Raw genomic sequence first — 27832 nt, 5'->3', positions numbered from 1 at the left:
AAAGCTGCATGATGACTTTCATAGACCCTTAGGCATTTCTGCCTTCCTGGGCCTTTTCGTCCATTAAAATAAATAAATAAATAGATAGATAGATAAATAAATAAATAAATAAATAAAATATACATTAAATATTGCATTTTACAACTGCTTTGATTTAAAAAAATGAATACAATCTTGACTGGATTAATTATATGTTTTTTTCTTTTAATTTTAAAAGAAATGAAAATTAAAACATATTCATAACCTCTAAAAGTGTCATGGGCCCTAGACACTGAGCCTAATGGATGAAGTCAGGTTTCTTTGCTTATACCCTGCTATTTCACATTCATTGACTTGATTGTAAAGATATAATAATAATAGGATTAGAGTTGTTATTTAATACCCATTCTTTGTAAATACATTAGGGGCTGTAAATATAATTAGTTTTGTCCAGACTATTGACATGATAAGCTATGTCTAACACTCTATTTACTGCTGTGGAAATGTGAATTCATCCAAGTTTTCCGAGGGGCAATTTGACTCAACAAATCAAAACCCTAAAAGCATTTCTTCTACCCAGTCATTCCACTTGTCAGAATTTGGCCCAAAGTAATCATCAGAGAAGGGACCAATTGTTAGGTTATCAAAACATTGTTTACCCAGCTGTGGACTTCAGGGTCCATGCTCTGGCTCAAATTCTGGTGCCCAAGGCATGGGCAGTGGTGTCTGTGGGAGGAGCTGCTGAGTGTCGCTGGGCACTGGATTCCCTGTACCTTCTGGCTTTCGCGTTTTGAGGCATGGATTTATGGAACAAAAAGCAAAACTGGAGTTTCCCTGAGGACGAGAAAATTCCACCCATGGACTGCAGCAGCCCCTCCTGCCCAGAAGTTTCTAGACTACTGGCATGTCCTACAGATTTCAGGTGTGCCATACCCACCTCTACAGTTGTATAAGCCAGTTTTTTGCAATAAATCTCTTAATGTATTAAAAACAAACAAACAAACAAACAAGCAAGGGAACCCAGCTGGTTTAGTCAGTAGAACATGCAACTCTTGATCTTTGGGTCATGAGTTCGAGCCCCACATTGGCTGTGGAGCCTACTTAAAAATAAAATTAAAATATTAAAAATATATATTATTTAAAAAAACACAAAACCACTGTTTATAATGGTGAAAAACTGGAGTCACAACCTAAGCATGTCACATCAAGGAATGAGTTAAATAAGTGATGCTACCTCCAAAGGATAGAAAATCATGCAGTTGTTTTAAATGATGCAGCATAGTGTTGAATGACATGGAGAATGTTCATAGTTATGGTATTAAAAAAATCAAGCTATAAAACAGTAATATCAGTTGGGAGTTGTGATGCTCTGGGCTGCAAGTCATCGAAACCCCAAGTTAAACTGACTTAAACAATAAATGAAATCTGTTGGCTCAAATAACAAAAAAATTTAATGGCAGGGAGGGCTTCAGGTGAGTTTTGATCCTGTTGATAAAGTCACCAAGACCTGATCTCTCTCCATTCTGCTTTCCATAGTGTCAGCTTGTCATTAGGCCAGTTACCTGCATGGTGTCAAGATGGCTGCCAACAGCACCACAGGCTTCTTTATTCATATCTAATTAAGGGAAGATGATATTTTTTGGTAAACTTCTCAGGAGAGAAAGCAAGCTTTCTTTCCCAATAGCCCTTAGCAAAAGTCTCCTTATATCTCACTAGTCCATACATGATCCAATCATATGGCTAGGGGAATGGAAATTGCTCATTGGCTTAACCAGTTGAGACCCATTCCAGAAGCCTATCAAGGATATGGGCTCCAATGGATGTTGTAGCATCAACAGAGTAGCCAACTAATTTTATAAAATACACATATAAAGATACATATGCCTAGACCAAATAACAGAATTTAGAAGGAAACACCCCAAGAAGTCAAAATGGTCATCTCTTGGTAGATGAAATTACAGGGTGAATTTTTTCTCCTTTATACTTTTTCCCATATTTTCCATAATAAATATGTATTAGCTAAATATAAACAGTAAACATTGTTTACAAAAATAATGGGACAGGGGTGCCTGGGTGGCTCAGTCGGTTGAGCATCCGACTTTGGCTCAGGTCACGATCTCGCGGTCCGTGAGTTCAAGCCCCGCGTCGGGCTCTGGGCTGATGGCCCGGAGCCTGGAGCCTGCTTCCGATTCTGTGTCTCCCTCTCTCTCTGCCCCTCCCCCGTTCATGCTTTGTCTCTCTCTGTCTCAAAAATAAATAAACGTTAAAAAAAAATTTTTTTTTTTTTTTAAATAATGGGACAAATGCCATGGGTTCCCTCAACCTTACCCCATACCTCAGCAAGAGCCTCAGAGTGGCTGAAGCCAGTGGTCCCATGGAGCCTGTGGCTTTTCTGCTGACAGAGCCAAACCTCAGTGCCTCATGGGCCCACGTTGTTCACTGGACAGATGCCACCAAACCACTCTCATTGCATTAGCCTAGATGCTGTGGCCTAGAAGGGCCACAGCCTGGGCTGCTGAGGGTTGACTAGCCAGCCAGTAGAACCAGTGGTAGAGACACTGGCCATAACAGTACCGGGAACATTCTGGCATCAGTACCCATGGGAGGCCCAGGATCTCCCAGAACAGATCTCTGCTTGTAAACCATGCCCTTAAGTGGCATTTTGTAATCTAGGCTAGCAGCTTTCCTCAGATGGGTCTGGGTTTGGAGTTTTGTCTCTGATGGGGTCAGACTCAGGGTCTGGGGCAGCCCTTAGCCTAAGGCCAAGTTTAGAACTGAATCTGGGACTGGAGTCAGGGCAGGGCTCAGTCAATAACTGGGCTTGGGCCTCAATCAGTGACCAGGATCAAGGCTCAGTCTATGACTACACTCAGGGCTCAGCCTTTGACCACATTCCATGCACAGTCTGAATCCAGGGCTTAGTGTGCCACCAGAGTTGTGTGACCTGGGGTCAGAGCTCATTTTGAAGTCAGGATTCAATCAATGATTTGGCTCCATGCTCAGTCTGTGTCTGAGACCATAGCTCAATCTGCCACCAGGTTCAGGGGTTAGTTAATGACTAGACTCAGAGCTCAGTCTAGACCTGGAGTTGGGGCTCAGTCTTAAATCAAGGGTTAGTCTGGACTGGGGTTAGAATTCAGTCTGTGACGATGGCTCAGTCTTAAGCGAGGATCAAGGCTTAATCTGGGTCTAGAATCAAGGTCTCAAACTGGGATCAGCCTTAGGGGTTGGATCAGCCTTGGGCTCCAATTGGGTTCAAGTACATGTGTAGAGTCACGGTTCAATCTAAGACTTTGGTCAAGGTAAGGTATAGGCTTAGTCTTGGCATGGGATCAGGGCTCAGTTAACACCAAAATTAGGGTTCAAATTGGATCTGGGATCAGAGCCAGGGTTTAGTCTGGCTCTATGCACAGTTCTGAACTCCAGAAAAGCAATTTCTGGATACATGGGAGCCCGGGGCAGGTCAGCCTGCAGGAAACAACAGCCCCCAAGCAAGCTTATATTCTTGCAGTAAGCCTCCCCTTCCCTGCCGAAGCCGGTGTCCTAGAGCCTTCTAACCTACATGGCTCTGCTGCCCAAGATCCCCTCGCACCAGAATAAAAATAGCCACTCACTTCAGAGCAGCTGACAGCGGGTGCTGGGCTGTCTGGGAGGAGGGGGAGCTAAAGAGAGGGAGGAGGGATGCCTGAGCTCAGCTCCAGCTGTGTGACCTTGGGAAAGTCACTCCTTCTCCTTGAACCCATTGCCTGTGGGGCAGAATGGGAGGTGAGGATGACACCTGTGCTCTCGAGAGGGTGAGGATGAGGAGACAATGACATAACACGTGGCACTCAGTACCAGTAAGGAACCTTGGAGTGAAGGGAGGAGAAATGTTCCTCTGTGCCCTGTATACTTCCTTCTCAGTAAGACCTTCTTAATGCTTACCTCTTCCACCTTCCCATAATACCCTATGGCACACTGTACATCTCCAGAGATTTATCAGCTAGTGGCCACAGTGTGACTTCCCTTACTGTGGGTCTCAGTCAGGGTGGTCAGGGAGCAAAAGGAAGGAGGGCACACCCTTTTGTACCATTACCATCCTCAGGTGCCCTTGAGAGGTGGCTCAAGGAAAAGGAATAGGAAAGAGAAAGTCTGTCTTCCCTGCTTATGGTGGATTTACTCTGAGCCAAAGGACTATGAGGGCACATATCCAAATTTTGCACGCTTTCATAGCCCAGACCTTCCATACTTCATTCTTTTGCCCCTGCTCCTCCCTCTGCTTCCCAGAACACTTCTCCTTTTTCCAATTTGGCAATACTGACTCTCCTTCAATGAAGGAGTTCAACAGTCACTTCTAGGGGGGAGAATTATTCACTCCCTCCCCAGGAACCTTACTCTTTGACCCCTACTGGCTGTGTAATCCCTGGAGCTCAGTTTCTTCCTCTGTCGAATGGGGATCTTATTACCAACCTCACAGGGTTACTATGGAGAGCAAGTGAGATAATTTGTCAATCATCAGCTCCCTCCTTTCCTATTCCTGACCTAAACAGCCTGAAGTGTAGCACTAAGAGTTTCCAAGAGGGGGTTGGACAAGATGTACCCTCTGCCTTAGTACACCCCCCACCCCGACTCCCTAGAGTGAAAGGAGGGAGCCAGGAGGGGCCTTCGGAGACAGCCATCTCCAGGGGGGCGGTTCTCCCTGGCAGCTGCCCCCAGCCTGCCGCCCGGAGCCCCAGAGCCTGTTATCAACCTCCTGAGTCATCACACCAGGAGCTCAAATATAGCTCTCACCCTGCTCCCTTCTCACCCAGGGTCCGCCCCCCCCCACCTCCTTCCCCTGGCAAAGCCACATCTGGGTCTCAGAGCCCCTTTCCCTTCCCCCCAGGAATGTAACTAACACTGGGCCACCAGTGATCAGTTTCAGATCAACCAAATGGGCAGGTTGGAGCAGATAATGATGGTGATATTGATGACGATGATGGCACTGGTGATGATAACTTCAGAGCACCTGCCCTTACTGAGAGCTTGCTTGTGCCGGGCTCCATGCTAAACACTTCATAAGTGTTATCTTGTATCTTCACAGCAATCTTAGGTGGTATCTATCATTTTTATCTCCCTTACACAAATCAGAAACCAGAGTGACCTCCCCAGGTAAGTCAGTGGCAGGGCCAGAAACAAAATCCCCTATGGGATCTGACTTCAGGGAGAGAAGATGATAGAAAATCCTGGGCTGTCCCGCAGTGTGCAGGAACGCTCTGCTTGCTCATTTGCATGATATTTGCCTGGCTTCCGAAGGACATTGATGCCCCTGTCCTACCCCTGGATGGCTGAGCCCTATGACAGATCCCAGTCCCTGCCTCCACCCCGCTTCCGGGATTACATCCGAGGCTAGTACTCATGGGGGCCTCAGCTTTCTTTTCTGTACAATAGGAGTCAGAGGACTGGGCAGGGTTAAGTTCAAATTGTCCTTCCCTCTTTAGTGGCTTGAGCACCACCACCATGTCCACTCTCACCTCTTCCTTCACCACCCCCTCCACCTTCACTTTCAGCTCTACCACCATCTCCTCCTCCATCAACATAACACCCCCCACTGTCTCCCTGCCCCTACCTCTCCTTCACCCATTACTATCACCCTCATCATCATCACCACCCTCCCTTCATTCTACTACCTCAACCATTGCCAACATCTATAACCCTTATCACCTCCACCACCTCCATTTATATGAACCACGCCACAGTCTCCATCATCCGTGTCAGTCCTCCACTTCCAACATCATAATTATGTACATCACTATCTCCACCACTACAGTCACCTCCCCGGTAACCATCACTTCCACCACCCTTCATCACCCCCAGATCCTTTCTACTCCAGGGCCCTAACGTGACCTGGGCCTTTGCTGCTGCAAATCCCAGCCTCACAGAGACGCTGGCCTGGAAACACAGACTAGACCCAGAGACTGTCAAGCAGAGGTGGGAAGCCCATCCAGGAGAAGGGAATGAGGCATCTGTCCACATGGCTTTCACACAGGGGCCACGTAGTCCCATGGGGATACAGAGGTGACTGTTGACCAACAGAGAGCTCTGGGTACAAAACGCTGCACCTTTTCTCCCTAAACTGAGTGAGATCACTCCCCTTGGAACAATCGAGTAATTCCAGAGGAATCAGGATTTCAGGGGCTGCTTAGCAGATAAAAGTAAGAGAGGGAAAGAGAGAGAAGCAGAGGGCCCACCGTCCTCCCTGGCCATCTCTGAGCCCTGTCATGCATTCACTCTTCTCACTCAGTGATTGAGTCAACTGCTCATTCAGCAAACACTTCCCCAGACCTCGTGCTGGGTCTTGGCCTTCTAAGTTTCCCAAGCCTATATTTGACCTGCCAGTCTGTTCCCCCACTGCTGGGCCTTTCTCCACCCTAGTTCCCTACCCCCAGATACCCCAATTGGTTCCTGCAGGTCTTGGGTCACAGAGAAAACTCCCTTTCCTCACTGAAACTCCCAAGACCTCCCCAGCTCACCAGGTGACCTTGAGCTAGTCCCTCACCCAAACCACAGCCAGTGAGTGCCTAAGAAAAAAGATGAGAGGGGCTGGCCTGTGGAGGCAACCTGGGCTGGTGACAAAGTGTTTGCAGGATAGCAGGGGGTGGTGCTGAGGCTGAAATGGGAGGGGACTCCAGTGGCTGGAGCCTGAGTCTGGCTCTGGGATGGAAAGGATCAAGCCAGGCTGGGGCGGGCACCAAGGCCTGAAAATGGGGCAAAGGTGGGGGCCAAGGCAAGCCCTGGGCTGGCAGGGAGTCAAGAAGGTTGCAGGATCATGGCAGGGATTCAGGTGCCTCTGCCATCCTGAAAAGGGTGCTGGCTCTGAGCTACCTGTCTCTACCTTATCCTCAGGTGTGTCAATATCCTACTCTTGAATAAGGGCCAACCAACCAGGCCTACTGGCAGGAGGATGGGGCAGACAGACAGCCCCCCTCCATGCTGCCAGTTGGGAACCAGGCCAGGCCAATGGGCACACTCTCCACCCTGCCCCATGGCTATTGCAGCCTCAGCAGTCAGCCTGAAGGGTTCCCAGAAGGTAGGCCACCTCTAGGCTGGGAAGTGGGTGCCTGTGTCTTTAAATTCTCAGCAGGTTGAAACGGCTGATGACATCACTGGTTCCCGGGAGCGGAGGAGCTAGAGCTAGAGCCCGAGGGAGCCCGGGCTGCTAGGGGCTGCAGACATGGAGGGCCAGAGCAGCAGTGGCAGCAAGAGGCCAGGGACCCGGGCTGGCCTGCGCCCCCTGCCCATGCCCCATGGGGTTTCTCAAACTGAGGCACCTTCCAAGGTAAGACCCCTAAAACCTAGCCCTCCCATGCCTGATCCTTGGTCCCACACACCCCCACACACCGCAGGCACCCTGGTGCCCCTGGCTGAGGGGCTGGCACTCTCCTTTGCCCACCAAGCAGGGGCTAGGCAAACAGGACACTTTGGGGGCTGAGAGGGCAGTGATGGGACACCCAGAGAGAGATGGAGTTAGCCATAGCTAGGAGCCCCCAGGAGAGCCCTAGACTGGGTGTCAGGGAATCCAGCTGTGCTCCAGCTTTGCTGTGTGACCTTGGGCAAGTTGCTTGTTCTCTCTGAAGTAATGCAAAATGAGGAGGTTTCTCTTTGTCCCTGAAGACTAAAACGGTGACATCTGGGATGTCTAAGTTGTTAGTGCTGGAGGCGGTGTAGTGGTTGGGGGGACACTTGGAGCCAAGGAGGATGCCCAAAATGCAGCCTCAAAGAGCTAAGTTTGGGGAGGAAGGTGGAGGCAGAGTTTCAGGTTCTCTGAACCGAGAAGGACACTGGACACAGACAAAGCTGCATGTCTGGAGGCAGGAATGGGGCCACCTCAGGGCGAGTGTAAACCTTCTGCTCTCCCTGGCAAAGGACATTTTATCCCGTCTTCTGGAGACAGGGGCATCAGAAACAGAGGACAGATGGGAAGGGGGAGAAGGTCCCAGCAGGGCCTCATGTCCCCCCACTCCACCTGCCAGACAAAAAGAGGGTACATGCTTGCCTGTCCTCAAAGGTAGGGGAGATGGGGAGAAGGTACAATTTGGGCACAGAGAAGTGCAATGCCAGGATCAACAGAATCCTGGACTTTGAATATTAGAATCACACTTGATGAGAATGGATGATTCCACGGGCTCAAATGAAATCCTAGCAAATGTTGGGGTCATAAATGCAGAGACTATGAGACCAAGACTTCTCAGGAACAAGGTGTGGCCAGAGACCCTTCACCAAATTCCTTCATTTTACAGACAAAAACTGAGGTCTTGGGCAGAGAGGTGCTTGCCTAAGGTCACACAGAGCTGGGCTTGGAATCGACATGGCCAGTCTTAGTCCTGGGGTCTTGCTCCTACGTGGAACTATGGATACTGATGAGGAGGACAAACAGGAGCACGACCGAGGAGTTTGGGATGCTTGGCAGCGATGAACCTGAGGGTTCCTGGGTGCTGTGAAGGGAAGGAGGGGTATTTAATAAGCTAGACCCGAAGTGTCCAGAGAGTACAGATCTGGGGTGTCAGGTCAGTACCCCTTAGCCAGGGGAGCAGCAGGAAATGCAAGGAGCGTTGCCAAGAGAAGATGGCTTCAGCCATCCAACGCTCCAGCATGACCAGGGCATTGGTGTCAGCCAGGAAGGCAAGGAGATAACCCTTAGGTTCAGGCTCATACCTTGCCTCCTTTGAGTTGGGGTCTTAGTTTCCCCATCTAGGAGAGGTGTCAGACTTGAGGGAGGGGATAAGTTTCTGCATCCTGTTTCCTCCCAAACTGAAGGTGATTCACAACAAAATGGATTGAGGTGAGAAATTAGGAAGAACTTCCTTGCAAAGATGTGTGTTTCTTAGCTAGATGGAGTCTACCGGGGTCTCTATGGAAGTTGGGGCCCAAGCCCCTGGTTGGGCTACCCTAAGTCTTTGACTTGTCTTCTGCAAGGTGGACTCAAGTTTTCAGCTCCCAGCGAAGGAGAATGCAGCCCCAGTACCCTCCGAACCAAGATTGGCTCTAGCACCTGTGGGGCCACGAGCAGCTAATCCACCTTCCACAGAGGGGCCAAGGCTGGCTCTGGTGTCTCCCCGACCCATCCTGGCTCCACTGTCTACCCCTAGCAGGCAGAAAACAGCTCCTGCCCGCCACAGTTCCAACCTGGCTCCAACGTCTGTGGGCCAGTTAGTCATGTCTGCCCCAGCTGGGCCGAAGCCTCCTCCAGTGACCTCAGGCTCAGTCCTGCCTCCAACATCCCTGGGGCAGCTGGTAATGTCTGCTTCAGCAGGGCCAAGGCCTCCCACAGCCACTCTGGGGCCCAGGCTGGCTCCAACATCCAGGGACCAGAAGCAGGTGCCACCTGCCTCCGTGGGACCCAAGCCAGCACTCGCTGCTTCGGGCCTGAGCCTGGTCCTGGCATCTGAGGAGCAGACACCACAGCCCCCCTCCAACTCTTCCCCAGTTTTGTCATCTTCTCAGGAACAGGCCCTGGCTCCAGCATCTGTGATACCAACCCCAGCCTCTGTGGGATGGACACCCGCTAAACAGAGGGATGCCCCAGCCCCTAAACCTCTCCCCTCTTCCAAAGGGCATCTCCAGCCTTCAGCTCAGACATCTGGTCCTACGGGCTCCACATCCTTGATCCAAACACCCCCAGACCCCCGAATCTCCCCCTCATTCAGAGCCCGTCCTGAGGCCCCCCGCAGCAGCCCTGAGGATCCTGTCCTGTCCCGGCCACCCCAGACCCTGCCTCTGGATGTGAGCCAGAGCCCTCCAGAGCCTACTACCCGTTCCCCAGGACTTCTGTCCCCCACCTTCCGGCCAGGGGCCTCCTCGGCACAGACTGTGCCCCCACCTCTGCCCAAGCCACCCAGGTCTCCCAGTCGTTCCCCCAGCCGCTCTCCCAACCGCTCCCCTTGCGTCCCCCCAGCCCCTGAGATGGCCTTCCCCAGACCTAGCACACAGGGGGCAGGACCTAGTGGACACCTGAGCCCCAGTATTCAGCCCCAAGAAACTCCAGCTCCGGTCACCACCTCCCCTTCTACATCCACCTCATCATCCTCTTGGTCAGCTCAGCCTACCTGCAAGAGCGACCCTGGCTTCTGGTGAGGGGGCCCTCTCCCGAGGAGGGTTGGTGGGGCTTGAGCTCCAAAAGTAGCCATTCTTCTAGGGTGGCTTACCCTACACTGCCCCAGTTTATTTCCCTGAGGAAGACTCCTTGCGGGTGCTGTGCCTACTGTGGGATCTTTAGAAGACAGCATCTCCTGCTAAGGGACTTGCCCACCTCTGCCTCCCTCCGGGAGAATCTAATAGGAGGGATATTGGGCCCACAGTCCTTCTGAGAGCTTACACCCACACCTGCCTCCGTTTATTTCCCCAGAAAGAGCCCTGTGGGAGGGAGGTTGAAGATGAGGGAGTGGTGCCCAGTGATAACCCCTCCTACACCCCCAGGATCACTGTGGTCACGTGGAACGTGGGCACCGCCATGCCCCCTGACGACGTCACATCCCTCCTCCACCTGGGCAGCGGTGGCGATGACAGTGAAGGGTCGGACATGATTGCCATTGGGTGAGGGGGCAGGGCATGTGGACCCCGCTCCTGAACCCCTTATGCCTCCCAGAGCTTTGCCCATGGGAGGGGCTTCTAGGGCACTCCCAGACCCATAGCGACCTCACCTCCCACCCTGACCCCACCACCAGGTTGCAGGAAGTGAACTCCATGATCAACAAGCGGCTCAAGGACGCACTCTTCACAGACCAGTGGAGTGAGCTCTTCATGGACGCGCTGGCACCCTTCAACTTCGTGCTGGTAATGTTTCCCTCAGCCCCTGGAAGGGTGGAGACCCCTGGACTTCTGGCCCTAGCTCTGCCTGGACTCACCGTGGGGCCTGCTGGGCCTCTGTTGCCAGGTCTGTGAAATAGGAGGATGGAGGAGCAGATCTGAAAGACTTGGGGAAAGGGCACAGTGGGGCGGGAGAGTTGTGTGGGGTCCCTCAGCCACGTTGCCTCTCACTGCAGGTGAGTACTGTGCGGATGCAGGGCGTCATCCTGCTGCTGTTCGCCAAGTACTACCACTTGCCCTTCCTGAGAGACGTGCAGACTGATTGCACACGCACTGGCCTGGGAGGCTATTGGGTGAGCATGGGAACAGCCCTGGAGGGGACAAGGCCCCAAGGGGTCTATAGATTAGTTCCCTGGTCCCCCAAGCATAGGCAAGGTCCCCTCCCCTTTGTCCTCTTCTTACCCTGAGGTTTACTTCTCCCCAACCCCGCCCAACACCCCACACCATTTTCTAGACCCAGCCCTCTTTCTGTCCCTGACCCGTCCCAGTGTTCCGATCCTTTCCTAGAACCCACCTCTCTCTAAGCCTTTTCTAAGGGCTGGCTGGCCTCGCCCCTCTCTTGCCCAGCTCAGTGCCTCTTCTATTTGCCTAGGCCCCGCCCTTGACTCACTCCACCCTGTCTCCCAAGGGCAACAAGGGTGGAGTGAGCGTGCGACTGGCGGCCTTCGGGCACATGCTCTGCTTCCTGAACTGCCACTTGCCAGCGCACATGGACAAGGCAGAGCAGCGCAAGGACAACTTCCAAACCATCCTTAGCCTCCAGCAGTTCCAGGGGCCCGGGGCACATGGCATCCTGGATCACGAGTATGGGCGCTGGCGGGGCTGGTGAAGGAAGGGTGGGTCTCAGAAGACAGAGTACAAATACTTGGCCACAGGAACCTGAGGGCCAGCCTGGGTGGACCTTGTGGGGGAGAGGCAGAGCCTATGGGGGTGGGTGACCACCTAAACTACATCTAGGAACACGAATGCTGGTAAGTTTGATGGTGGGGCAGAGCCTGCTGGGTGGAGCTTTGCTGAGGGGTGGGGCCTTGCTGAAGGCCCCAGAACCTAACTTTGTTCTAGATCCACATCCCCCTGCTGCTCCTTGGCAGGGTAGATCTGCTGCCACCCACTCCACCCACTGCATCATCACTAGGGGCATCCAGTGCTGTCGTTGGATGGGGGTAGAGAAGGATCTTTCACCCCATGGACCCTCCTGACCCCCACCCCTGAACAGCCTCGTGTTCTGGTTTGGGGACCTCAACTTCCGCATTGAGAGCTATGACCTGCACTTTGTCAAGTTTGCCATTGACAGTGATCAGCTCCACCAGCTCTGGGAGAAGGACCAGGTATAGAATCCCAGCCCACACCCTAAACACCAAGCACACAGAGCATGACTGGACACACTTTTGTATCCTCAGCTCTCGCCCTTGCCTTCACCTGCCCTGTCCAAGCTGTTGTCCAATTCTGCCCTTTTGGACCTTCACAGCTCAACATGGCCAAGAACACCTGGCCCATCCTGAAGGGCTTCCAGGAGGGGCCCCTCAACTTTGCACCCACCTTCAAGTTTGATGTGGGTACTAACAAATATGATACCAGGTGAGCTCAGCACTGGGACGAGGTGGACACGTGGGCTGAAGTCGTCTGGATAGGGAAGAAAGCGGGGCAAGAAGTAAGGCTGGGGGCTGTGCCTCAAACCCTATCCCCTGAAATTTGGGTCACCCCTGCTCACCGCAGTGCCAAGAAGCGGAAGCCAGCCTGGACAGACCGTATCCTGTGGAAGGTCAAGGCTCCAAGTGTGGGTCCCAGCCCTTCAGGACGGGAAAGCCACCGGCTCAAGGTGACCCAGTACAGCTACCGTAGCCACATGGAATACACAGTCAGCGATCACAAGCCCGTGGCTGCTCAGTTCATCCTGCAGGTGAGTCCTGGCTTCATGTTCCCCTCATGACATCCCCAGGTCCAGCTCAGCATCCCTTCATGGGGACATCCCCATGGCCCACCAGTAATCCCTTGCACCTGCCTTCAGCAGCATCCATTCATCATAGCAGAGTGGGAGTGGGTTATGATCTCCATTTTCAGATGAGGAAACTGAGGCTCAGAGACACAGCATCATACCAGGGTCACACAGCTGATAAACAGAAGAATTAGGATTTGAACCCAAGCTAGCCTAATTTCAGAGTCTATGCCTTTTCCACTAATCCCTAACTCTGTTCTGAGAAAGGATTAGGGCAATTTATGCTAAAATTCACTTTATATATTCATATAATAAGACCAGCAAAATCAAAATGTTTATTCAGACTCCATATAGTTTTCATTCATATTTATTCATTATTTGTTTATCATTTTACTATGTGCCAGGTGCTATGAGTGAGGTAGTAATGGGGAGGAGGAGTAGAGACATGAAAAATACAAAGCTAAATTCTAGTTGCTATAATTTAACATTGTGTTTAGGGTTGAGGTCTCTGGTTTGCAAAGTAAAAAGGAGAAATGCTAGAATGTCAGAATGGGACCTGAGAGACCATGTAGTCCAACACTCTGTTTTTCTGTGGGGGAAACTGAGGCCTTCCAGTGGGGTAGGCATGTACCCCAAGCTGCACATACTCTCAGCAGCAGAGGAGGGTAGATCCCGCCTGTCCAGTCCTGAAACCCAACTCTGGGCTCTCCGATTCCCTTGATCTGATAAGAGGGAGCCCTGCAGACCAGAGAATGTTTTCCCTGGTAACTTTGTCATGTGGTCAGTCAGTGGGCCGTTGGCCAGTATCCTCAGCTGGGAAGCAAATCTGCCCACATCTGGCCTCCCATAATCTTTGGTAAAAGACTTGGGTGTCAAGTTTAACCTTCAGTCAGGAGCCTCACCTTCAGAACCACTCCTTCTGGGTGACTTTTGAGTGCCACTCCTTTTGGGTACCCTGACCTCCCCTCCTCATCAAGGACTCTGACCCTTGCAGAATGTTACCTGTCGAGCACCTAATACATGCTGGTCCCTGTGGCTTTGTCATCCCTTTGAATGCCTTAGTAGGCCCTGAGATATCTAAATTCTCCTCCTAGTTTTACTGGTGAGGAAAATGAGGCTCAGAGAACTTAAGTCTCTCATCCAAAGCAACACAATCAGAATGGGGCTTAGTGGGAGTTTTGACCTGCAAGGCCCTGGAGAGCGTTTCTAAGAGGCCACCCCAGGCAAACCTTCTGTTAGGAACCTAGGGACAGGGAGAAGATGTGCTGGTTTCTTCTGGAACAGCCTGGCTCAAAAACTGAGGAGTGAGGGAAACCTGAAACCACATAAACAGGGGAGCAGACAAAAGCTGGAGGCTGACACACCATCTGAGTCCTGAGGGACAGAAAAAGAGCAATGACAGAAACAGGGCTACACTATTCACTTCAAAGCTGTATTCTTACTCCCTTACGAGGCTATGGGCATAAAGAGCCCTGGGCTGGAGGGTAGAAAGCCCAGCATTTATCCTAGACCTATTCTTTTTTTTTTTTTTTTTAAGTTTATTTATTTTGAGAGGCAGGGAGAAGGGGCAGAGAGAGAGAATAAGAGACCGAGAATCCCAAACAGACTCCACATTGTCAGCACAGAGCCCGCTGCAGGGCTTGAACCATGAACCATGAGATCATGACCTAAGCGGAAATCAAGAGGCAGATGCTTAACCAACTGAGCCACCCAGGCGTCCCTATCCTAGACCTGTTTTGCCTCAGTTTCCCAGTCTGTAAGGTGGTTTCAAAGGCCCTTTATCTCAGCCTATTTTTGCTGACTCAGGCCCAAGGGCCCTAGGTACATGGGATACTCGAGGGTCTCCCCTGATGTTCCCCCTGCCCCTGGGCAGTTTGCCTACAGGGACGACGTGCCGCTAGTGCGGCTGGAGGTGGCAGATGAGTGGGTGCGGCCAGAGCAGGCTGTGGTGAGGTACCGCATAGAAACAGTGTTCGCCCGCAGCTCTTGGGACTGGATCGGCTTGTACCGGGTGAGAAGGGCAGGGATGGTCAGTGACCCAGGGAAGGGAGGGCCTGGAAGAGCAGCTGGGTACCCAGGGGGAATTACTGGCTTCTCCAGAGTTTGTTGCTACACTGGGGGGGCCACTGGAGTAAGGTGATAGGAGTCATAACCCTGATTCCTCTCGCCCCAGGTGGGTTTCCGCCACTGTAAGGACTACGTGGCTTATGTCTGGGCCAAACATGAGGATGTGGATGGGAACATCTACCAGGTACTTAAGGGGAGGGGAAGAGTGGGAGGAAGTCCCTGTGGCCCTTGGGCTCAGGACTTGGCTTGGGCAGTCTTTGAGGCTGACCCCAACCTGGGCCTATGCCCTGGGCCCATCAGGTGACCTTCAGTGAGGAGTCACTTCCCAAGGGCCATGGAGATTTCATACTGGGCTATTATAGCCACACCCACAGCATCCTCATCGGTGTCACTGAGCCCTTCCAGGTGAGTAGGTCAGACTGCAGGATCAGGGGTGCTAAAAGCCCCTGTTCAAATGTCACAGCCTCCACATTCTGCTCCATGATCTCCTACAAGTAGCCTAACCTTCCTGGGTCTGCCAATGGGCAGGGTTGGAGTGGTTCCAAGACGCCTTGAATGGCTGGTTGGGGAGTGAGACAAACCAGTAACCAACCTTCCTCCCAGATCTCGCTGCCTACCTCGGAGTTGGCCAGCAGCAGCACAGATAGCTCAAGTGCCAGCTCAGAGGACGAGGATGACAGTACCCTGGAGCTGCTTGCACCCAAGTCCCGCAGCCCCAGCCCTGGCAAGTCCAAGAGACACCGTAGCCGCAGCCCGGGCCTGGCCCGCTTCCCCGGCCTTGCCCTGCGGCCTTCATCCCGTGAACGCCGCGGTGCCAGCCGCAGCCCCTCACCCCAGAGCCGCCGCCTGCCTCGGATGGCCCCTGACAGGGGCAATGATGGTAGCAGCCGGGGGAGTAGTGAGGAGGGGCCCTCTGGGCTGCTTGGTCCCTGGGCCTTCCCACCACCTGTGCCTCGAAGCCTGGGCTTGCTGCCTGCCTTGCGCCTGGAGACTGTTGACCCTGGTGGTGGTGGTTCCTGGGGACCTAATCGGGAAGCCCCAGCCCCTCATAGCCTGTCTCCCAGTCCCCAGGGCCGGCAGGGGCTGGAGGAAGGGGGCCTGGGGCCCTGAGGATGGATGGGCAGATGGGCCCAGGCAGTCCCCACTGTGTCCCAATCTTCTGCAAACCCACCTGTGTCCCTCTTGCTGCTGCTCCAGCTTTATCCGCACCTGCCACTGTCTTGGCCAGGGGTGGCCATCTGGGGTCCCCCAAACTGAGTTCCGGCACCTCAACTGTGACAATCAGCAAAGCCCTATTGGCCCCCATCTGGGATGGGGGGGGCAATCCTGGAGGTCATCAATTAGAAATTAAATTCTCCAGCATCACTCCTGACTCCTTCCCAACTTGTTAGCAGTCTCGGGGTCGGGGTAGTCAGAGGATCAGACTAAAGAGGAAGACGATGACAGATCTGACAATTACCAGGCACAAGCTGTATATATACATTACACATGCCATCTCTTTTACTCTGCACCACAACCCTGAGTTGTGGTATTGAGTTCAGTGCAATTCTTAGACCCCTTTCACAGATGGGCAAACTGAGGCCTCCAGGAGGTGAACCTCTCCAAATCAGACACCTAACCACAGTTTGGCTCTATGTTACAGGGAGGGAACATTTACAAGGTGCTAAGCACTGTCCATGTATTGGTTTACTTAATCCTCAACAATCCTATGAGGTAGGTCCTGATTACACCCTGCTTTTTCAGAGGAGGAAACTAAGGCTCAGAGTCAGGGAGGCCCCTTGCTCAAGGACACAGAGATTTGGGCCAGGGCTGGGCCAGGAAGGGCATGGCAGCTGTTAAGAGAAGGGATCCCCCAGGGAGAAGAGTTAGGAAGCCCTCTCTAGCCACCCTCCTCTTTCCTGGATTCAGACACAGGCACTTCTGTGATATCCCATCCTCTGACCTACTGCCTCAGGCCTCAGCAGATAGGTGCTGGGGTTCCCCTGAGCAGGGTCTTGAGACACGTGTTAATTTTGCGACCTGAAGATACATGTACCTCTTACTAGTACCTCCTGAGGCTGCTGTAGTAGGTTACCCTTTCCCCATTCCCCAGAATGAGCCTCTTGAACACCACATCCAAGCACAGAGGGGTTGTATCACCAGCTCAAGATTGCTCAGCACAGCAGGAGACGTGGTCCAGCATTTCAGCCTTGCTCCCTCTTCCCCCCATCCAGCCTCCTGGCTGTCCACAAGGGCCTGTGCTATGCTTCAATCTAACACATGGAGAGTAGGCCAAGACCCCCAGGGACTAGCAGAGCCAGGAGCAAGGTCCAGTTTGGTGCCCAGGAGAGCTGGAACTGAGGTCAGTGGTTCTAGGATTTCTGCTGTCTGTCAGGTCTCCAGGCTGCCTGGGTCAGCTGCAGACACCGGTCATAGAATGACATGGGGGCTCTTGGGTGATTTGAAGGCCATACCTGCCCCTCATCTGTGTTCACACCCCAGAGCTGGAGTCGCCTCTGCTGAAGTCGCTGCAAGTGCCGAGCTGACACCTTGATGGCCCTAGGGTCTCTGAAACAGCTGTGAATGGAGAAAAGTGGGGCAGGTGGTCATGGCTGCCAAGGATCCCACCCTGCTCTGCAGACAGGGGGACCGAGGCCTAGAGAGGAGCAGGGCTGGCGCCAGGGAAGGGTGGGTTACATCTAGAAGGGGGCAGAATAAACCTGGGCTAGCACCCAGAGGCCCCAGTTCTGCTGCTAGCTGGCTGCAGAAACCCGGGCCAATCTGGACCTCGGTTTCCTCACCTGTGAAAAGGGAAAGGTAACAAGCAGCTTTCTCTGGGAATCAGAATTGAAATGAGATTTTAGGTTAAAAGCAAGAGTTAAGCAAGTAAGCCTTTTACTGTGTGCCAGGCAGGCCTTGGGCTATATGTGTCACACACGCCATTTCCTTGGCTTCTACATCCATTTTACAAATAAGAAAATGGAGACAAGGAGAGGTGACTCAACTTGCAACATCACACAGGAAGTGAAAGAATCAACATCAACCCATATGAACCAACTGCAGAGCTGAACCTGGAGCACCAGGGAGTAGGGTATGATGAAAATGGAGCTCAGAGGTGCCCTAACCCCTTTCTCCATCCCCTTAGTCCTGGCACACATCCCCATCCCCACAGGCAACCCACCCCTTGGGAAAATGTCCCCTCCCTCCTGGCCTTGCCGTGACTTACCCTGTGCCCTCAGCACAGTCCAGTGGAGGGGTCAGCTTGAAACAGGTTGTGCCTAGCAGCTCCCAAAGTACGCTGGTGCCTGCAGGTGGGCTGTGGAGCCTCAGGAAGCGTGCCAGGCTGAGGGCAGAGGCAGGATTAAGCTAGGGTAGTGCCTGGCCACCCAGCAGCCCCCTCTTAGTGACTGGCAGCAGGTTGCCACCCCCCAAGGGTCCAAGCAAGCCTCACCGGCGTGTGCAGTTGCAGTGGAAGAGGGGCTCATGAGCACTATTGAGCAGCTGGAACTTTGTTTCCTGAGGCCCGATCTGCTGCTCACATTGATCCAAGTGGTGGAAGCTGCGGCAGGCTCGGCGGACATCTGGGTTGGGGGAGCATGGTGATGAGGGTAGCCCAGTCCCCAGCAAAGCCCTCCAATGCCCACTGCCATTTAGGAGGAACATAGGCACATGCGCTCAAACACAGTGTCCTCGTGTCTCATGCCCTTCGTGCCCTCAGAGTGCCACACACATCACACACACATATCACACACACACACACACACGCACACACAAACACACATGGCAGTGCCACCATAGGGGAAGCCCAGAAGAAGCCTATGGGCTTCCATAGGGGAAGCCCAGGGTGATCAGGAAAGGCTTTTTGGAGGCAGACTGCTAAACCGAGGCTAGGAGAAAAATTCAGGAGAGTGCTCCAGGCAGAAGGAACAGCATGAGCAAAGGCCCAGAGGTGGGAGAGAGCAACCAAATGAGGTTTGTGAGTTTCAGCTGGGAAGTAGAGTCTGCAGGACCAGCACCTGAAGGCCCCTGGGTGTTCAGACATCATCATCTGAAGTAAGAGGAGCCAGGTGGGGGCTCAGTGAGGAGTGATATGGTCAAGTTTAAGGCTTATGAAAACCCCTCTGGCTGCAGCATGATTTTATGGGAGAGGTTGGGAGACCCCCAGGAGGAGTTTGGAACAGGAAGGGAAACAACACAGGGTCCTCGACCTTGTACAGAGGCAGGGACACCTTCCCACATCAGGAACCCCCAAAGTTAGGTTTGGAACTCACCCTGAGGTTTTAGGCCACTCCATGGCCCCTGGAGGCCTGGATGGGTGACCTCCAGCCAGGCTGTGGGGGTCATATCAGGCTGGGTGGAGGCCACAGGGGTCCAGAGGGCTGTGGTGTTGGTTTTGCTGGGGTGCTTAGACCCTTTCCATTGCGGTGGTCGCTTCTGAGGACGCTGCTTCTGTTGTGGCTTGCTAGGGGCTGGGTTCTGAAGGCTGGGAGGCTGGGGGGTGGCTGGGGAGCTCCAGGAGGCATTATAGAGGGTCCTGGGCTGGAGGTGGGCAAGAGGTATGGAGCCATACCTTCTGCACCTGGAAGGTGGCAATTGGTAACTCATAATACCCCTCCCAGAAGCCCTAGGTTCCTCTCCATGAGACCAAGTTTCTGCCAGTCCCATCCCTTGTCCCACTGGGTTGTATTGGGCACCCAGGGAAGGTCTGCATCCTGGCCCTGTCCTGAGGAGAAGACAGGGAGGATGAGGCATCATTCCTTGGAGGACAGACATACAGGCAGGCATCCCTCCCTGGGCTCCCTCTCTGGCTGGGAAGGAGATTGAAGGGGGCAGCTACATACCCTCCCCACCAGTACCACGCCACACACGCCTCCTGCTCCTCCAGCACGAAGCAGGGGACCTCCAGCACATTGAAGAAGGCCACACCCACGATGTCCGAGATGGAGTCCTGCTGGTTCTTCAGGCATTGCTGGAACCTGCCCCAGAGCTGGTACTCAGGTCCCTGGACCACAGAGAGCCACCTGGCTCCTCCTCCAGCCCACCCAGTCACTACCATCCAGGTGGTTTGGGATCCAAGAGTCTCTTCTTCTCCTAGGGTCAGCTTTCCCACCTGCATGGTAGGGTGTCTGACTAGCTGATTCTTTAGGATTCTTTGGAATCCCAGTCTCTGCACCCAGGAACTACTCCACCCGTAAGTCCCCAACCCTCTCTGCCCACTGCCAACCTGGCATCACAGTCACAGTGGGAGATGGTGTGGAATCGGTAGTTTCTGATACCATAGCTGTACTGGAAGGGCGAGATGTTCTGTGGGCATCGGTCATGTTCCCGGCAGCAGAGATCAGGGCCTTGGAAGATCCCTGCAGGAAGCAGGGGCAGGGGCACCAGCTCAGCAGGGTCCTGGGCACCACACACTGGCTATGCCCATCCAGTGCAAGAAGCAGGGACCTTATTCTCACCCCAGCCCTGACACAGATGCCCTGGGCGGCCTCAGACCACTGTCTGTGGGACACTCAGTTTCAAAGCTTGAAGACAGCACCCACGCGCAGCCTCTACTGGGCAGCTCCAAGTGCCGGGCAGCCCACCCAGGAGCCCTTGTCCAGGAAAGGGACTTACTCAGGGACTAAAGTCTGCCTCCAGAGCTCCCAAGCTCACACCGCAAATAAAACTCAGAAGTTATGAATGTGTGTGGAATGGAATGGCAAACAGACAGGGTGCAACCTTTCTCATTGGCACGATGAAGCATTGTCAGGATGCCAGTCTGCTCCAACTCAGGTGCCAAAGCCTGCCCCCAGCCTGCCATGCATGCACAAAGACAGCTGTACTGACAGTGCAAAAAAGTCATCCATGTTTGTTTGTCAGTAAAAAGCAATAGTGCCTTTTACTGAGCATTTCCCAAGTGCCTGGCACTTCCCACACCCAAGCTCACAGCAGCCCTGTGAGGGAAATGTCACTTTCATGGTTCAGGTGAGAAAACCAAGGTTCAGAGAGGGGAAGTGACCTGTTCAGCTTGAATTTGCTAACCCAGGCCTTTGGGTCTCAGTGTCCATTCCACTGGGCACCTTGTCCTCATAAAGCCTCCTCTTAGGTGATGGTGTTTTGGCTTGGCCAACCTGGGACCCATCCCAGTCCACCCCCTCCCTGGGATGGTGATTAATGAGGACTCCAAGGTTTGACTAGGACGTTTCCCATCTATGACCTAATTCAAGCAACCCATGATGAGACTTATGGTCACCCCATTTTACAGATGAGGACATTGAAGTTTACAGTGGTTAAGTCATTCTCCCAAGGACACACAGTCTGGAAGAATGGGGGCCAGGGCAAAAGCCTACACTTCCCTCCCCTACCCCCTGGTCCACATCCCCATCACTCACCCAACTCTGTGGAGTTTCCGGCAGAATCCCCGACTCCACACCACAGCGTGCCAGGCATAGTCCAGCCTCTCTTCAACCGCTGGTGTCCTATGCTGCTGGGTGCTCCTCTGTGTCCTTCTGCTTGCTCTTCCCTGACCCCTGCTGCTCGCTTCTCCCTAGCCCCTGCTGGACCCTCTTCAGTCCCTCGGCAGGCTCCCCACTGACTCTGAAGTGTGGCCAGGGCTCTCTGCAGCTCAGGTCCAGGGGTGTGGATGAAGGTGCCCCGGGTGATCTCACCAGCACAGAGAGCACTAAAGGCTGCAGTGAGCTCTGGCTCATCTTGCTGGCTACAAGATTGCAGCCTCCCGTGCTCATCCCAGTGGGTGTGGACCAGGGCCAGTCCCTGGGCATTCTTGCCCAGAAAGCTCAGGGTCCCCAAGGGGCTGCCGGGGATGGGCCTGGCCAAGTGGCAGGAGGTGCTGTCCCAGAGGAGGGCAGAGGAGCTCCCCACAGCCACTCCCAGGAAGCTCAGCATCCCTAACAGCACTACCAGAATCCCCATTCTGTCCTGGCCCAGCCCAGTCAGACAAAGCCCCCACAACACCTACCCCTGGCAGCCCACGAGGCAGCAGCTTTAAGCAGCTGAGCGGAAGCGGTGCCCTGCTGCGGCAGGGCCAATGAATGGAGCTTTGGGAGGAGTAGGAAGGAGGCTGGAGTGTGGGGTGATCTCTGGCTTGTAACTGAATCCACCGGCTGGGCAGGCCGCTGATTGGCCAAGGAGTGTACTTGCCAAGGCCCACGCCCCCATTCACCATGCCTTTCTCATCCAGTCACCTGCTGCCAGCCCCGCCTGGATGGGGACTGTGGGAGCCAAAGCCTTGGGCCCTGGGGCAGGGGGCCAGGAGGGGATCCCTTTATTCCTAGGGAGGGAAGAGGGTTCAGGGGCTCAGAGGAAGCTCCCAGAACTCATCCTTAGACCGCCACCCCAGTAGTGGCTGCCACACCCACCTCCATGAAGTTGGCAGAGGGCCATGGCCTCTACCAGAGTTGGGTGAAAGAGGTGAGGGCAGGGCTTGGGCCCTGTAGCCACCCCCACCCTGGGAGCTCCTGAGGTTTCTGGTAAAGGGAGCATCCATCTCCTGGCCACCTGGAGTGTGCCCTCCCACCATCACCCAGTGTTGGTTCTAAGAAAGCCTCTTGGCATAATCAAGGAACAGCACCCCAGGGCTCTCTATTTCCTGGGACTCAAAGGCAGAGGCCTGGCCAAGCAGCAACCCTCTTGATCTGATGGTGGAAACATAGCCAGAGCAGAACTTGAGAGCAACATGGGGCGGAGCTATGCTCCAGACTTAAAGGGACTACGGCCCCCAGAGGAGTAGAGGGCTGGGCAGGGGTCTCAGTCTGCAACCATCTCCATCCTTGGACTGTAGCCACCAGTGGGACACAGTAGCATCATGTGCTCCCCAAGAGGAGTGGCCTCTCCACTAGGGAGAGTTTACAGCCAGCACGTGTTCCTGTGTCCCAAAGCTAACGTATCATTCGCCTTCCAATCATCCAGGGAAGTTGGGGTGCTTACACCCATAATGCAGATGAAGAAACTGAGGATCGTTGAGGGTGAGGAAACCTCAGGGGACAGGATCTAGCTAGGGAGGGGTTAGAGGCTGGCAGTATAGTTCTTGGAAAGCTTTACTGGGAGATCAGAGCTGGTAGGGACAGTGATTGTCATTCTTCCCATCAGCCTACTGCTCCTCCAACATTCCTCCCAATCTCCATCCAAGTCTCTTCCAGGAGGGTGAGCCCCAGTGAGGCAGAGCCACGGGCAGAGCTGGGGGAGATGCTCACTGTGCATAGCAGGTAGAAGGGGGGGCTTTAGGGTGTGCAGGCCCACCTCTATACTCAGAACCAGCCTGGGCCTGTGGTTCAGGAGGTCATGGCTGGGGACAATGAAGAGGGAGAGAGGGTGGGAGTAGCCCAGAGCCAAACTCCTTCTCTTCAGAGGTTGAGAAAAGGGATGTGGAATAGAGTGTGGTGGTGGGAAGGGTAGGGAGACCTGGGGTTCCTAAAGGTAGGAACACCACTGAAAAAAGGTGGGTCCCTCTGGGAAGAATTCTAATGTCTTGAAACCATTGTTCTGGTAATTTTCCCTAACTGGAGGAATAGCCACCCACCTCTGCCCACCTTTTCCATATTACAGAGCTCATTACCCACGGTGGCTGGGAGGTCCCATGGCAGGAACCCAACTTTCAAGGTCAAACAGACCTATCTGGGGTATTGACACTGTGTGACCTCAGGCTTTGAAGTCTTAACTTCTCTGAGCCTCAGTCTCCTTATCTGTATGATGCGTCTTATCACAGTAGTCAGTTCACAGGATGTTGGGTAAAACTCTCCACCCAGGGACTGGCATCCAGGATACTGTCACTAAAGTCTCAGGACATCCCTGGGCAGGAAGCAAATTGACCAGGAGAAAGCAAGTCTCCAGATTTTCAGGCCTCAGCATCCATCAAAGTTAGTTCCAACTAGGCCATGACCTGGTTTTGTGACTTCAGGCTTGTCCCTCTCCCTCTCTAGGCCTCAATTTCCTCCTCTGTACAGTGAAGAGCATGATGGCGGTGACCTTTGAGGTCTTTTTTAGTCTGGGCCCCAAAAGAAGGCAGGCTGGGGCCTGCCCAGGCCTCAAGGGAAGGTGTCACTGGGTTTTCCCTTCAGATTCCACCCAGTGGCCACGTCAGTCAACCTACAGGACAAGCTTTGGAGCCCTGCCTCCCATTGGGTGCCCCTCAAAAGCCTTACCACAGAGGATGGCAGTAGCCAAACCAGCAGGACAGGATAGGCCAGGCCCTGCAGACAAAAGGGGAGCTGAGGCTTTCTTCTGGATCCCCACCTGTCTGGAGTGCGGCAGGGTTCAGAGTGAGTGAGTGAGGGGCAGGGGTCTGTGGGGTCTGATCATTTATCGCTCTTTCTGTCCATCGGTCCCCATCGCTCTGTCACCTTTGGCTTCTCTCTCATCCTTCTCTCCCTTGGTCTCTTTCCCTCTCTGGCCCTGATTCTCCTCATTTCTTTCTCTCTCCTGTATCTCTCCCTCTCTCCGTCTTTCTCTGACTCTAACACTCCATCTCATTTTCTCCCTCCATTTCTTTTTCTTTCCTCTGTCTGTGTGGCTTTTCACTGCCCCTCCCCCTGTGTTATTGTCTCTGCTTCTCTCCCTCCCTCTCTCTCTATCTCATTTCTTGTGCCCTTGTGTCTCTGAGGATCCCTGTCCTCTCCCCTGGCTCTCTTTCCCTCTTTTTCCTGTTTCTCTCTTAATTTTTATCTCTCTATTTTCCTTTTTGTTTCTTGGGGTCTTCTGGTTTTTCTCCTCCCTTCCTGTTCTCTTTCTCACTCATTCCCTCATTATGTCTCATGGTTTCCTCACTTATGTGTGTGTCTGTGTGTCTGTGTCTGTTTCTCTCCCCTCATTCTTCTCTCTTCCTTCCTTCTCTGTTTGTTCTCCCCCTCCCCACCCTCACCCCAGGCCCAGGACCCAGGGTACCCAACCTTTTCCCAGCCATGGTCTCATCTGATGCCCACAACCCCTGCCCCTCCCTAGGGAAACAGGCAGGGTAGGGCTTCTCATCCCACTATTGAGATGGATGGAGAGTCTCCAAAAGGGAAGTAACTTGCCAGGAGTCACACAGTAGATTTGGGAAAAGCCAGGTCAGACTTTCCTTGGGCTGTGGGGAGGATTTCCCGTGATCCTGGGAGACTCTCAGCTCCCCTACCACCTCCCCATCTCAGGGACTTCCTCCCCACTGCCTGGAGCCCTTGGAGCTTGCCTTCTCTACCCCACCAGGAGGGCTCTCTGCAGCTCTCTGTGCCAGGAGAATGGTGTGGGCAGTGCCTAGCTCCAGAACATTCTGCATTCATTCAAAAACAAATAGTTACTGAGTGTCCACTACTGCCAGGCACAGGGGGAGGCCCTGAACAGAAAGAGGAGGGAAGGGGGACAGAGCATGCTCAAGTAGGGAGATGGAGAAGAACTCATCCCCTGAGGGGACAGGGTCTGGCAGCCCAGGGGAGCCAGGGCCTGAGTGTCACTTGGGTCCTCTAGGAAGCCACCACTAAGATGGAGCTAGAAGTGCAAGAGACTTATTGGAGGAAGTGCCTGTGAAAGATAAAGGGGGGAGGGAAGAAGCAGGATTGGGCAGGGAAAGCCTTCAGACTGTGTTGCAAGTTTGACATCTATGGGGAGAGAGTAGAAGGGATGGAGAACTGGGTAAGGGCATCACACTGAGGTGCCACTCTGAGCAAACATCAGCCAGCCAACAGGGAGCTCTGATGTAAAAATTGCCCCATGGAAGAGCCCTGGCTGGGCAGAAATAGGCAGGCCCTAGTGCCTGGCTGTGCCCAGTCATTGGTTGGGGGCTGTCCAGGAGGACAGTGGCATCCACTCCAATGCTGCTACAGATGCTGATGCTGCCACACCTGGGAATTTATCTACACATTTGGCTGAGGCAGCCCCCACTACAGACCAAAAGAGGAAACTCAATGGGCAGATGGAGTCTAAAATCTGGGAGGAAGCCCAGAAGGCAGTCTTCTCTGTGGTACAGGACCATCCCTCATAAGATTTCCAGGTAGGAGTTCAGCCCCAAGAATACCTGGTATAAACTAAGCCTAGTCCTAGGTCTGAGGGAATAAATAATGAGACACACTGTATTTAAAACTAGACATCTCAATATGTAGAAAAAACACATTAGATTCAATTCAACAACTTATTAAACTAGAGTAGAAAAGGGAGAGAGAGAGAGAGAGAGAGAGAGAGAGAGAGAGAGAGAGAGAGAGATGGGGAGTCAGAGGGACCATTGAAACTATTCTAATTGAACAACATTAGAAGCTGTGGTGGTTTAAAGATGGGCACAAATTCTCTGATACCCCTCCCTTAAAGTGGTGTAGACTACTTCCTCTCCCCTTCAGTGTGAACTGTACTTAGTCACATGTTTCTAATATATAAAATGTGGTGGACCTGATGTAACTTCTGAGACTAAGTCATAGAAGGCATTTTACCTCCCTTCTTGCTCTTTCTCTTGTATCACTTGCTCTGGGGAAGCCAGTTGACGTGTCATGAGGACACTCAAGCAACCCCATGAAAAGGCCTATGTGGTGAGTAACTGAGGGCTTCTGTCAACAGCCATGCAAGTGAACCACTTGGAAGCAGACCCTTAAGGCCCAGTCAAGCCTTCAGATGAATACTGCACCACCTGGCCTCCCCTATACCCACCGCCTTTGGTAATAGCTTTATTGAGATATGATTCACATACTATACAATTCACCCATTTTAAGTATACAACTTAATGGTTTTAAGTATATCTAAAGTTGTGCAACCATCACCGCGACCTAATTCCATAACATTTTCATCATTCTAAAAAGAAATCCTATAACCAGTAACAGTCATTCTGCCTTCGTCCCTTCCCCTAAGTAGCCACTAATCTACTTCATGTACATCTCATATAAATGGACTCATAAAATATATGGTCTTTTGTGACTAGCTTCTTTCACTTAGCATAATGTTTTCAAGGTTCATCTGTGTTGTAGCATATATTAGAACTTCATTCCTCTTTAAGAGTGGATAATAATATTTCATTGATAGATATACCACATTTTGTTTATCCATTCATTAGCTGATGGACCCTTGGATCGTTTCCACTTTTTGGTTATTATGAATAATGCTTTCACAAACATTCGTGTAAACATTTTTGTGTGAACATATGTTATAATTTCTCTTGGGCACATACCTAGGAGTAGAATTACTGGGTTATGTGGTAACTCTATCTTTAACCATTTGTTTGATTGTTTTATTTTTTTAAGTTTATTTATTTATTTTGAGAGAGAGAGAGAGCGGGGGGGCGGGCAGAGAGAGGAGAGAGAGAGAATCCCAAACAGGCTCCACACTGTCAGCACAAAGTTCAATGTGGGGCTCAAACCCACAAACCATGAGATCATGACCAAGCTGAAATCAAGAGTCAGATGCTTAACTGACTGAGCCACCCAGGCACCCCTTTGTTTATTTGTTTAAAGTTTATTTATTTTGAGAGACAGAGAGAGAGAGAGAGAGAGAGAGTGAGAGTGCGTGCATGTGTGAGAGAGCATGGGAGGGGCAGAGAGAGAGAGAGAGAGAGGGAGAGAGAGAGACGGAGAGAGAGAATCCCAAGCAGGCTCTGTGCTGTCAGCATGCAGCCCATTGCAGGGCTTGATCGCACAAACCGTGAGATCATGACCTGAGCCAAAATCAAGAGTCAGGCACTGAACCAACTAAGCCACTCAGGTGCCTTTATCTTTAGCCATTTGAAGAACTGCCAGACTGTTTCCAAAGTGGCGGCACCATTGGACATTCTCACCAGCAGTGTTTAAGAATTTTGATTTCTCCACATCTTTGTCAATATTTGTTATTATCTATCTTATATCCATCCTGGTGGGCATCTCATTATAGGTTTTGTTTGCATTTTCCTAACAGCTGTTCATCTTTTCATGCTTACTGGTCATTTGCATATTTTCTTTGAAGAGATCTTGCAGATATCTTCACTGTAACCTTGTGAGACCCTGATCCAGAACCACTCAGATAAGCTACTCTCTAATTCCCAATTTCAGAAATTATGTGAGATGATAAATGTTTGTTGTTTTGAGATACTTATTACAAAGCAATACACAACTAACAGAGAAGGAT

At 52.4% G+C, this 27832-nt stretch overlaps 2 protein-coding genes across 3 annotated transcripts; one reads left to right on the top strand and one right to left on the bottom strand.

Annotated features, from left to right (window-relative positions):
- The first annotated feature begins 7112 nt into the window (after positions 1-7112).
- INPP5J (inositol polyphosphate-5-phosphatase J) lies at positions 7113-16171 on the top strand. Its single transcript, XM_019426722.2, has 13 exons — positions 7113-7276; positions 8914-10067; positions 10414-10530; positions 10662-10770; positions 10980-11096; positions 11432-11607; positions 12020-12131; positions 12272-12381; positions 12520-12703; positions 14613-14750; positions 14913-14990; positions 15107-15211; positions 15410-16171. The coding sequence occupies exons 1-13, from the start codon at positions 7172-7174 to the stop codon at positions 15914-15916; spliced, it is 3012 nt and encodes a 1003-aa protein (XP_019282267.1). The 5' UTR covers positions 7113-7171; the 3' UTR covers positions 15917-16171.
- A 113-nt stretch (positions 16172-16284) lies between these two features.
- On the bottom strand, positions 16285-25930 carry PLA2G3 (phospholipase A2 group III). 2 transcript variants are annotated; one of them, XM_019426728.2, is made up of 7 exons: positions 21157-25930; positions 20010-20142; positions 19627-19761; positions 19057-19364; positions 18237-18366; positions 18012-18128; positions 16285-17362 (listed from the first exon to the last, which is right to left on the bottom strand). In XM_019426728.2, exons 1-7 carry the CDS (start codon positions 21695-21697, stop codon positions 17158-17160), a joined length of 1569 nt encoding a protein of 522 aa, XP_019282273.1. In that variant the 5' UTR covers positions 21698-25930; the 3' UTR covers positions 16285-17157. The 2 variants fall into 2 exon arrangements, with proteins under 2 accessions (XP_019282273.1, XP_019282274.1); XM_019426729.2 differs by lacking the exon at positions 19627-19761.
- Between the last annotated feature and the right edge of the window lie 1902 nt (positions 25931-27832).

This window comes from Panthera pardus, unplaced genomic scaffold (genome assembly GCF_024362965.1).
Source record: "Panthera pardus isolate Hobbes unplaced genomic scaffold, ASM2436296v1 HiC_scaffold_15, whole genome shotgun sequence".
Classification (NCBI taxonomy): Eukaryota; Metazoa; Chordata; class Mammalia; order Carnivora; family Felidae; genus Panthera; species Panthera pardus.
The sequence above is the reverse complement of the archived record's forward strand: the minus strand, read 5'-3'. Positions and strand labels throughout refer to the sequence as shown.